The sequence below is a fragment of the Hirundo rustica genome, chromosome 11 (assembly GCF_015227805.2).
Source record: "Hirundo rustica isolate bHirRus1 chromosome 11, bHirRus1.pri.v3, whole genome shotgun sequence".
Lineage (NCBI taxonomy): Eukaryota > Metazoa > Chordata > Aves > Passeriformes > Hirundinidae > Hirundo > Hirundo rustica.
The window spans coordinates 8,109,389-8,122,086 of NC_053460.1; the positions used below are offsets into that span (position 1 = coordinate 8,109,389).

The 12,698-nt window shown below is 42.6% G+C and overlaps 1 protein-coding gene across 12 annotated transcripts in view; it reads right to left on the reverse strand.

Moving 5' to 3' along the window:
* NUP93 (nucleoporin 93) overlaps nucleotides 1-12,698 on the reverse strand; it is a 78,350-nt gene that overhangs the window by 23,360 nt on the left and 42,292 nt on the right. For all 12 annotated transcript variants that reach the window (XM_040075192.1, XM_040075197.2, XM_040075190.2 and 9 more), the window contains 2 exons: nucleotides 7,349-7,411; nucleotides 5,530-5,658 (listed from right to left, as the gene is read on the reverse strand). In XM_040075192.1, coding sequence (XP_039931126.1) covers nucleotides 5,530-5,658; nucleotides 7,349-7,411 — 192 coding nt within the window. The remainder of the gene's footprint in view (nucleotides 1-5,529; nucleotides 5,659-7,348; nucleotides 7,412-12,698) is intronic.

A 12,698-nucleotide genomic window follows, 5' to 3' on the forward strand; every position in this document is an offset into this window, starting at 1 on the left:
GAGCAGCTCAGTACAGAAGCATAATATTTATTATGAAGCCAACTGACATAGCTGGGGCAAGCAAAAAGGAACAGACAAGCTTGCAGCAAAGCAAGGCTTTCAGGCTTGTTACCATATAACTCAAGGCCATGGATATTAATCTAAACTGGAATCAGTAATTTTTTTCCGAGAAAGGGCAGGTACATATGCAGAGTTTAAAAATTAAGCTTTTTACCATCAAAGTCAGTTACAACTGGCTGCACATCCTCATTAGCTGTTACAGTGCACCTAAGCAATACTGTCAAACAGCTTTACTGCTTCTTACACCGGTTACCCAGAATGTCAGTGCTTTACAGTGCAGACAGGATCACCTCCAAGGATTGCCTAAGGACGTGCTCCAGTATTGCCTGGAAGAGTTCACTTCAATGTGACCAACTTGCTGCCTGTACAAACAACATAAAGCCCAAATGCAATAGGAAAATCACTGTTTTCACTTCCAGTTTAATCAGCTTTAGAGTTCAGCTTTGCTGACACCTGTCAGACTGCAGCATGGCAGGAGCAATGCTCCTGCCATGACCTGGCTTGTGCAGATTTCAGGAAGAGATCCAGAAATGGATAGCTTTTCTCCAGATGGTGCCATCATTCAGTTTCTTGTTTCAAATGAGGATGAAATACTGGCAGTCTTCAAAAGAATCTCACTGTTTTTGGAAACTGTATCCCAATTTCAAAATGCAAAATACAAACATATGAACTCCCAGACATGTTACTGATCGGTTTTGCACTAAGCATTCTCTCAGTCATTCCCAAATTAATTTTATTTTGGTATCAGTTGAACCCAGAACATCTTCTACTGTGTAAGACCTCTCTTACACTCATGAGCATGTGTCCTTACAAAGACAACTACTACTCACTGTCCCAGTCCAGGAGTTTTGATCAGTCAAGTGTTCACAAGTTAAAATTTTAAAAACAAAAAAAAAAGTTACACAATCACAATGGCCAAGAAACTGTTGTGCATTGGCTAGGAACTTATACATGAAGATAAGGGCACTGACCTCTATCAAGAAATTATAAGAGCTTTGTGATATCTGTGGTTACAGTTTTCTGTGCAGCACACAAGAGTTGATTACATTAAAAAAAATACTCAGCAGTCTTTGTCCCTAATATAATTACATATAAATGAATGAAGGTACCAAGGATGAACCTGGACAATCCTTTAAAATGGCTGAAATTAGTTTACTACTGCATTAATTTCTCACTAATAATGCTATTTAAATTGTTTTAATTTAACCTGATTACAAAATCAGGCAGGTGCATTTAGACCTTAGGCTCTATAAAAGCACCTTACAAAAAACCCAAAAGCAATTTCGCTTTTTCTTTCTGCAACTGAACTTACACTAAAAATATTCTTCACAGTCCCTCTTAGTGGGTACGGATATTAAGAGGCATCTGCATTTTTCTTTCAGTGCCAAATCATCTGACACAAATTCCTTTAAACCCACCTAAAACCCGACAAATTCTTTGTTCTAAAGAACAAAGAAGCTGTTAAAGCAGGTTTCCTGGGAAACAGACACGATGGCAGAAATAGCGCTTTGCAGCCTTTCCCTCCGCCGAGCCAGATAAAATGCAGTTATTTAAAGTAATGCTAAATTATGGACGATGTCATTAATTACCGATGAGGTTTCATCTCCTAAAGCAAGTGAAGACTGGCTCACAGTGACTTAGTATCACTTTTCAGCCAGTGCCCAAGCACCAGACACACAGGGATTGGGGCTTTGTTTTGCGAATCTGTTCCTTTTTCTGCTCTGCGGCACCGAAGAGCACCCACATGCTCCAGTGAGTGGTGTGTGACTGCCAGGTTCAAACCAAGTCAGGTAAGAATCTGAATTCAAAAGTACACGTCTGAAACGAAGAAATATCTGCTCTGAGGTTGGGTTTTCCTTTCCTTTCTCCAATTTTAGTTTTACTCTAAACATTAGGCTTTAAGAAACACTTCTTAACTATCTGCCACAGCTGAGAACTGCCACACTGAAATGAAATTCTTTAAATCCTACTGACTTGGCACTTCAGGAAAAAAAAAAAAATCAGGAAGTCTAGAATTTGTCCTAATTTTCTTATACTTTTCTTTCCTATGGAGAAAGAGTCACAGAAGCAAGCTTATTTCCTGTTTTTTCCCATCTCATGCGTGCACTCTGGCTTCACCTTTGAATTATTAAACTACAAGAAAGCACTAGCTCACTGAACTATCTCATGGCTGTGCTAAAAGGAAAGTTCAAAAGGAAAACTAAAGTAGTGAGTCAGCATGGGGAAGGCCACTTCCACTGCTCCCCCTGCAATGGGGGATTTTTTTTGCAGAACTGGATTGCGCAGGCAGCCCTTCCTAAGGAGAGACATCTCCTACAAACTAATGGGGGGGACGTGGGGAGCGGGGAGGATATCCTCTGCTGGCAAGTCAGACCTTACCAAGTTTCAAGCAAGGAAAAGATAATGAAAGCTGTGTTCAAAACAACAGCTAGGAGAATATGAGAAGAATTGTGTTTCAGGTCAGGTTCTGAAGTTCAACTGGAGCAGCAAAAGAAAAAGCAGAAAAGCAGGGAATGCACAAAGGACTGCACAAATGTAAGTGCACACACGCAAATCTTGCTGTATCTCTAGTCTGATATTGCTTAAATAGCTTGTGCTGTTTTTATCAACTACCTTTGCTTTTCCCTGCCCTGAATTTTGGTCTTTCCAAAACATTATTCAGAACTGTAATATTTATTCTGAATATTACCCATTTCTCAAAGCTGCAGCTTAGCTGCGGTGCCATCACATTTTTATCTTTCAAATTCACTTAGCCAAACGATGCTGCTTTTCATAGGAGTCCTCCTTCATCTGCACTCAGCCAAGCATTCAGCCTCACTTGCACACCAAACCCCCGTGCATGTGAAGATGCATTATTCATCACCCTCATATGCATATGCACATTCCTCAGCAGAAGTCTGGGCAGACATTTTGTCAGCACTCCAAATGGCTTGGCCAGTAGACGCAGTGAGTATCTAGGCAGGAGACCAAGCTGGAGAAACACCATCAAAATACACTGTGGTGGAGTGGAAAGCATCTTGCAGTGCGGGGGATTTAAGGGCTACGAAGACATGATGCAGAAGGGCAGAACAGAAACCAGGAGGTGCCAGTGCCTCTGTATCACTGCAGGAGCGTGCTTGCTTGACAGCAGGAGTGGATGAGCTTACGGCAAAGGTGGAAGAAAAACTTGGAATAAGGAAAAGCTTGGAACAGGACAAAGGAAATGCCTTGGCACCTCCTGGTACAAACATCTTAAGACCATAGGTGTTTGATACCTTGAAGACAAAACTCAGGCTTTCATCCCTTTCCAGCCCCAAAAGAAGCAGGTTTTTATCAGCTCTGTTCTTCCCTGACAAGAAGGTGGCCAGGCTGGAGGACAAGGGGGAACAGAAAACCTTAACGGCACGTCCTGCACGAGGTTCTTTGAATCATGAGCTTTGCTTGTTAATTGGTCTTATTTCCATGAATAATGTGTTGGTATTTCACTCTGCCCAAATTAGCTTGCCCAAAGCTTGAGAATTGGCTCGCAGGCAGACCGGCCCCCTGCTGCGTTTGGATCTGTGCCTTTTCAGCTGATTCTCCATCTCCAGAGGATATCAATTAAACCTCTACTATATTCTACAGGCTGTGTCTGTTTGTGTCACACACACACAAAAAACTTATTTGACTGGAACAAGGCTTTAGAAGAACAACCTGCTGTGAGGAGGTTAGATAACAGGCTTTTAACACAGTAGATGCACTTCAAACCTCTCAGACCTTTGACTTCTTGAGGCTAAGACTAGAATATATGAAGGATTCTAAATGCTCTTGAAATGACATACTGCTACTATGAAAGCTTTGAAACAGAGAGTGGAGTATTACTGAGTGATAGGGTACACTGAATCGTTAAACTCATTCATGAAAAACATTAGGAGGTGAGTTTTCTCCCCTCCTCCCTCACACCAGTTTGATGCTTGGCCTCTCAAGTGCCATGGACTGGGGACAGCATCCACTTGACAATGAAACATCAGAATAGGGGTTTTACCTGTTCAGAGTGGGTTATTAAATTACTTCTGCTAGCAGTTAACATCCACACTTCAAAAGGAAAACCCCATACCAGTAACTAGCACATAAATCAAAGATGTTAGAAGCTATCAGTGTAACTGCCAAGTCTTCAAATTCATATCCTAAAATAATGGGATAGCTGTTCCTAGTTTTAAATTAATTTGGTTTGCATTATTTAGCATTTCTAATATTGGAAAGCTGGACAACCTTTGAGAAGTCCCAGTAAAGTATTAGTAAAATATTTTCTGGGGAAGACAGCCTCTTTTTATAGAGGTATGCTAACTGGGATTAACCTATATTGAAAAGAACAGTAATCAGAAAGGGACATGTCATTAACAATTCTAATTATTTCCAAATCCCTATACAGGTCATACCCATTAGCACCAAGGTGGGGTTTTTTTTGGTTTTTTTTTTTTTTAATTTTAGTATACTTGCAGGTCATCCCAATGAACAAGAAATCATTTTCATGGGTGGAGGACGTGACTATAAAAAATGTGTCTCTTTTTTGGCCTGAAAGCACAGCAATTTACATCCCCCACTCCCTATGCCCTCTCCTCTCAAGGTGAGCATTCTCACAGAGCACAGTGCAGCAGCTGTGATGTAACTTTGTGCTCCAGGGATCACAGCTGCTGTCTGATGCTTTCAGCTCAGAGGAGCTGAGCTCCCAACACTCTGCACGTAACTCTGCTTTGCTGTACTCATTTAACTGAAACATGTTCTTTAAGAGAATAAACTGTAAAGGTTTAAAATGTAACAGAAAATACGGAATGTTTTAAGATGATAGTCAATATCTCTTTTGTTAAACATGAGGTCAGTCTTGCCCAAAGGGTTTGGTCACTGCTGGATTAACCTGAACACTAGAGGTCTGAGCAGCACAAAATTCTAATCTGCTCTGCATGAGAAACCAAGATTAAAAGGAAAGCTTTTTTTGTGCATATTCGTTTGGTTTTGCCAAGAAACCTGAAAGACTTCATCAGCCTCCTAAGAAAAGCCATAAATCCAGGCTAGCACACAGTGATAAGGGGAAGAAATACTCTAAGACCTATGTGTAAGCACAATTGCAGCTGAGAAACTTCCTGGTGTCACATCCCAAAGGTTTCCTGAAGTCCTCAGTGTGTTTTCTGTCCCCTGGTATATGACCTAGTATGTGTTTGTGACTAAGTTCCAGCCAGCACACACGTTTCTCTAAACACAGCTTCAGCAACAGCAGCTCCATTGCCTGTACCCATCAGCCAATAAATAGAAACAACCACAGAGGTTTGATATTCTGCTAGACAATGCATTCTGCTAATCAGAGCTGTTCTAGAATTAGATAGGGATATTATATTTTTCATTTTCACACGGTTGTAGTTGCGGAATATTTCAGAGGTGGTTTCAGCAGTGCCGGAGTGCCAGCTGTGTACGGCGCTGTGTGTGACTGTGCACAGCATTCAGAAAGACAGTTACCTCATTTTCTTGGGTGAAATCAAGAGCATCTTCCCCTGATGCAAGCAGAGAATGAAGAATCCTTTGTTTCACCTGTTCCCATTCAACCAACATTGACTCTCGGTGATACTCCTCAGCCATGGCAAAAGTCTGTTGGTGAAGAAGAACAAGAGCTAAGGAGCATATAGAAACACCCACCAGCCTAACTCTGCTATTAATAGACAAGCCCCAAAATGAAACAAAAAATAGCAACTACATAAATCAACCAGGTCAGCCCCCAAGAGCTGATGGTGTGCTGGGTATTATTTGAACAGGCTTCCTGCTCAGGTACAAAGGGATTCACAAAGTAGGTGTATGTGGAATTAACACAACTCTCACATACCCCCAGCTGGTAAAAGAGGGAAACTGTGTCTCTTCCATGGCATGGCAGCACAGGAAATCAGTAACTTAGCAGCACACACGCAATATCCAGGTTCATCACTGATCTGTGTGGTTTGTTGAGACTTAACATCACTAATGACCACTAGTTTTTCACCTCCCTGGAGGCTACAAAGGTCTGACTTGCTGCATTCTTAACAAATATGTGTGTTTATTGCCTATAATAATTTTCAGGTCTTTACCAATAATTGTTTATTTTAAGTGGGAACTAAGAAAAAATAAAAATCAAAATATTAAAGGAAAACAAACCAGTGTCAAACAATCAGGAAGCCTCTTTCATCAGGAACATAACTTGGGAAAGCACACAGGACAATCATATCCCAAGAAAAAACAGCCTTTGTCTTTAAAATGCCTGATGTGCTACATTGTCTTCAGATCCAGCTGGGGAACATATGGGAGGAAAAAGCTTCTCCCCTCAGTAAGGGAAATATTCCCTTATTTTGACAATAGCATTAGGATAGAGAAGATGCTTCACTACCTTTTCTGTTATTGCTGGGGTGAGACTAACAGCCTCAGGAATACCAGCACAGGAAGTGAGAGAATATCCCCCAATTCTAAATAGAGAATAAGCTGTATTGTGTCTTCTACTCCTTTCCTGTTCACACAGCACAGTGCTGCAACATAGATAACCAGATGTCTTGGTTGGCTAAGCTTTTCATTTCATTGCAGTTCACTGTTAGGATATTGTCAATTAATGAGCAAAGCATTCCTCAGAAGAAATGAATCTATAAGAGACAGTGACAATTCAGCAAATATTTAATTACAGTGCACACATACTTAAGATTTGTGTTTCTTTGTCGTGTTATAAAATTCACTTTATACTTTCATGGCAGGATATAGGTCTTACCTGAACCTTCACTATAATAATCTCAACTGGGTTTTAAATATGCTTCAATAGTTACAGCATAATTTTATGTAATTGAAAGAATTTCTTAATGCTTATGTACTATTTCTTATCATTTGAAAGAAACACAGGCTCAGTTCTAAACCTGATGCCCCCAGTATACGCGGAGGGAAACAATCATAACATGAGCACTAGGAAGTATGGAATGACATTTCCAAGAAGGAGTTTCAAGACAAACAACAGGAAGTATTTTTCCATACTGCATAATTCAATTGTGAAAATCACTGTCCCAGAACATGACAGATATCAAAAGCAGAAATAGAGTCAGAAACAGGATTAGATGAATTTCTTATCAGAAAACAAGTCGCTGCTCAGATAATCCTCAAAACAACTATTTATTCAGAGGTGAAGACACAGGAGATGAAGAGGGGAAGGCTAACTATGTCTTTTTCTTAGAGACTAAGTACTGATCCCTTTCAAGGGAAGAAAACTGGACTCTGCAAACCTGTCCCATTTTTGTTTTTAGGCAAAAACCATGGTGACTCTCTTCCAACTTACCCTCCTCCTAGACTCTTCAATAGCAGACAGCAATGCATTATCTTTTTCATTCTTCAGGAATCCCTGCAAAAAAGGAGAAACAGAGTTTCAGCCAAAAACCTCAGCCTTGCACTAACATCAGATACATATTGTAATACTCAGCTCTTTCAGCTCCGAGAAGTGCTCAGAGCTCTCTGCAGTCCAGTCCCAAGAAGTTTAAAGGTCACTTTACTTCACCAAAGGTACAGTAAGATGCCCATCCAGAGCAACGTGAAAATGAAAATGCGTTAGTTCTTCTTTTAATATGCATTAAATCCTAGTGATATGTTCTGCTCCTATTCTCTTTTATCTCTGTGTCCCAGCATCTGCCTCCTCCTGCTCTTCCATCTGAGGGAGCTAGGATGAAAGCTGGTAGGAGCGATAAGCCAAGATAAGATTGTTGGACTTGAGTATCCTGAAAAAAATAAACCAGGCTTTGATTTGGCAGCTTCAGGCAGAAGTGGAGCTCTTGGAGGACCGATACAACTGTGAAAAAGAGCCTTAAAAATAGTCAGTTGAGGAAGGACGGAAATAACTAAACAGTTGAAAAGCATACAGAAAAAGTTTACCACACAGTCTCTCTCCATGAATATAGCTGAAGTGGGTAAAAAGGAAGAACTGTATTTTTAATTCTCAGTATATGAGTAAATCTCAAAGAGGTCAGGTGTGTGTGAACAAACTAATTTAGATGAGCTGTTAGCTCCTTATCCCAAAGGTTACTTTTATGACTTATACTAGGAAATAAAAAAATAAAGTTTTAACTTTAAACAAGTAGCTGTGGGGTAAACTGCAGTAACACACAGAGACAACAGTCAAGATATGTTTATCACATTTTAACATGCATATCTTTACTTTGAATTTTCACTGTTACATCACCAATTAAATAAACCAAGTTAATTTGTATGGCCAGACTTCAACTTAATCATTATTCAGGTCATAAAAAAGAAAGAGAAGCTTTTGTATCCCTCTGAAGTAATCAGCTATAAATTATCAACTCCATTAAGTGCTAATATCTTAAAAGTTTGTACACTCATTCCAAAGCTCTAAAACCAAAAGCTGCTAACAAACCCAGAGAGAGAGAACTCAGTGGACCACGCTTTATGCTTTTATAAAGAGAAAATACAGTTGCAGCAGTGTCCAACTGAATGTCAGGAATCAGGACTATTTTGTGCCTTTTTGTCTCCCCATCTTCCTGCAAAGAATTCCTGCGGTGACATGTGGAGATTTGGCCTTTTAGGAAAATATATTTACGGTAGGTCTTGGAAACTGCCCTGCAGCAGTAATACATACAACCACAAGTATCACAGAGTTATACCTGGCTCTGGGAGGTGAGGAGCAATTCAAATCTCCCCAACCCGAAGCACTCTGGCAGGACACTGTCGCATAGGTGTGCTGCCTGCCTCCTGCTCCCCAGCACCAGCATGTGAAATAAAGGGCATTGCACCCTCTCCTTCTGAAATATGTAGAATAAGCATTTGAGGTACATGGGACAAGCTGTGACCCTCTTCAGCTGGAAGTAAGAAGGTGACCCTTTTCTGTACACCAGAGAGAGAACAAGTCACCATCCTCCAAGAGATGTGTGGTGCAGCTCCCCAGAAAGAGCCCTTGAATTACACACAGAAGAGAGCAGTCACTGCTACCTAGCCTATTCTTCAGTTCCCCAGCTGACAGGTCCTGCTTTATTTTTAGACAATCCCCACAGAGAAATCACAGTTACAACGTGGAAAAAAGGAAGCTAAATCCAGATCCTTGCACACATCTGGGGACCAACTATTAGAGCAGCTGTCACTGAGACAAGGGCTGCTGCAGTCACCTAACTGGGCCAAGACCCAGCCTTGGCTCTGTACAGGACAGGGATGGAGACGTGCCTTGTAAAGCTTGTCCCTGCCTGCATGGGTAGAAGGACTTTGGAAAGGCAATTGAGCTTTCATTTTCTTTTTCCCCATCTCCAACCTAAAATGCAGAAAAATTATCTGGAATTAAAGCAAGCAATGCTTCTGGACCTTCAAAGCACACACCAATAAATGAGCAGAAGAGACAGACCCGCTTCTGATGCTGCAGAGAACAGTGTTAGGTGTATGCTAGCAACACTGCTAATTTTACAGGCAAAATCAACCCACTGTCTCCAAGATGCAGACTTACAGCTATCTGGATGTGATGGAGAGTATGAGCTAACAGAAGTCCTGGATGCCTGGCTCCCTGCTCACTCCGTGAGCACTGGACTCCTGAAAACCCCCAGAGATACAAATCCTACCTTTCCTGCCCTTGGTCTTCCCCTCTTTCCTTTCAGGGATGCATTCCTGGCAGCTACCTGCCTAGAAATGTACACAGCAATGATGGCAATCAACAGAGTAATTGAAGATGTGCTGGAACTTCCCCTGATGTCAGTAAATCCAGGCTGAGTATCTTAATGAAACCGCCCAGCTCCCAGAGAGTTCTGCTAGGTCCGTTTAAGGGATCACACTACACCGAATGCCAATTAGAGGATGATAATTGTCTTTTTCAATCTCAAAAACGACTTCTTTAGCAAAATAAAATCCTCACACACTCCAAATAACATCTGTATTGCCTCGCAAAGGAGAAATACATTTTAAAAAGGTTGTCCTATGTCTTACGCTAAACATGATGACTCCAGCACTGACAATTTCTGCTTCAGTTAATTACAAGCTAATTGTTAAACCTCAGAAGAGGGAGTTCCAGTAACTGATGCTGGAGCTCCTGTACAGCTTGTGAGAGCTGCTTCTACTCAGTTAGGCCAAATAAGAGCTGCTGAGGGTGTCACTCCAGGCTTTGGTGGCCAGAATGTCACTCGTTGAGAACGGGAGGTGTGTCCGGCCGGCGGCTGGATCCCCGGGATTTAGCGCGTTGCCACCTGGCGGTGCACTGCACTTTGATCACCAGACACGATTTCACGGACAGACATAAATGCACACAAACGCACCTCTGCTGCACGGAAGAGCAGAGCCCCGGAACAAGGACAGGCAGAAAGACGGCAGAGATGCACTTGACACTGGAGAATTTCTGTCCTCAGAAATCCCAGGGCACAACTTTAAGGGTTCACGTATCTCTTAAAGGAGGCTGAGCTGCGAACAGCGCTGGTTGTGCTCACCAGCTACATCTGCCCTAAAAGCTTTCCGCAGTCCCAGAGGCAGGGTTTGACTTTGCCAAGAACGCCGGCAGACTGTGACAAGGAGACGGAGGCGCAGCGCTCAGCACGCACGGGGAGTGCACGACCCACAAAGCAGGAGCCGCCCTCTCGGGGGAGATGCTGCTGCTGGTTGTACAACGAGTAACGAGACACTGCTTCATATTCAGCATCCAAAGAGAAAAGCGGGAGGAGAACAGAGATTATTGTTAGGAGACAAAAGGCTATTTTGCAGAGGCAGATGGCAAAGATAGGAACAGCCAACGTGAGCACTGCTATAATCTCGGAGGTGAAAACCTCACCTTGCAGCTCTCCGTGCACAAGCTCTGCCAGGGCAGGGATGCCAGTGTAGCCTGGATTTTGCTTGAAAATGAAAAACTTACTTCCCTGAGGCAGGTTTATGCAAAAAGCTCACTGAGCCTTAATGTCACATCACTCTGCCCCGCTTTAGTGAGCGGCTTTTGATTTTCCTCTCTGTTACTGTCTGACTCCCACACATCCTTCCTGCATCTAGTTTGGAAGGGAAGCAGCATAACTCTTCTCCATCACTAGCTCTGTGCACCACTCGCTGCTGAATGTTTCCCACACACCATTTGTACAATATCCGATGCGATGGTGTTTGCAAAACAGGGACGCAGGCACAGAAACACACCCACTCTCACACCTCCAGGTTCCCGCTCCTCAGTTAGTCCTGCTTACACGAACACGTCTACTGACTCCCAGCACCTTTCCTAAGGACATTCCAGATCCCACCTGGATCTCTATACCTTGAATTTCATGCTGATCTCAGATCCCCCCTTTTTGCTGAAATCCAGCCTCACTCTGCCTCATTTGATGACTGTTTGCAGAAGTGGCCCCAGAGAGGACAGGACCCCTGGCAGCCTGCGCTTGCTCCACTGTTACCTCTCATCTCAGACAGCCACTGACTGACACAGGCTGGTTTGACAGCAACCAGCACCTGCCTTGCTCCAGACTGAACTCCAGCAAGAGAGTGTTCCAGTAGCTCATTATCAGTACAAAAGGGCACACGTGCACGCACCGATGGTCTCTTTCTGACAGGAGACTGAAAGTCTCCTCCATTTACTGCAGTAAATGAGGTTACTAAACTCTCCCTGGCTGAGAGAAATCTCTTAATTACTTTCATCAGCCAGGCCATACTTTTAATACTTGATTTTAGTATTCAAGCTGTCAAGAGAAGGTGAATGTTGCCAAATAGTATATTGAGGCCTTGGATGTTGACAGCAATGGGCACTTTTTCACTGGCACGGAAAGAAAGAAGAAAATGAAATGAACAATCTGGGACCATTTCAAGTCAATTGCTCTTTGATTAAAATATTTCCAAGTGCAGGATTTCCAGTAGATCCAGTGAATCCAGGAGGGAGAATTAACAAAAATCATTCTTTGGCAACTCCAGGTGAAGCACCTGAATTTATTATTTCTACTAGCAATTCTAAGAAACAATTTGCTAAATAGAATCCTATTGAAAACATGGACACATCTGAACCACTCCTGAGGCGGTGTACCCTGGCACAACCCTCCTGGCCATCTTCTCTCTGGAAACAGAAAATGAAGCAAAACTACCTGGGACTTTTAAAATCTAAATTATTGTTTGTGCTGACACAAGCATCAGCGCTGGCTGGCTTTAAATAGATAGGCCAAAGGGTGAAGAGCCATGGCCAACTACTGTATTCCTGAGGATGGGGACACACCAGTGTAGCATGGGCAATATTTCAGTCTATTCACTCTTCCTTTGTATATGTGACACCACCATGTCTTGGAAGCTTCCACAGGTCTCCCATGATTTGTCTTTCAGAAAGCATCAGGTTTTTTGGCTACAGCCATGCAGATAAGCAGCTTCACCGCATACTTTGGCCTGTGCAATACCGTGCCCTTCAAAGCAGCAAGGCAGGTGCCCAAAGATCAGCTACAAAGCCCAACGAGCCAAGAGCATTTGTGAAATTGGCTTCTTCCTTGGAGAGCTTCAGATGGCAAAACTGCTGCAGGGCCAAAACAGACTCAGGGCAGAGAGGAAGACAACCCATGGAAGGGTGATTCACCCGTCAGTATCACTTCTAAGCTGCATGAGAGGCACGGAATGCATTATTGTACCCAGACCAAAAAGTCCACTGCAAAGGACAGTCTGACGAGTCTCATCCCATACCTGTGTACGTTGTTCAATTTAAGGAT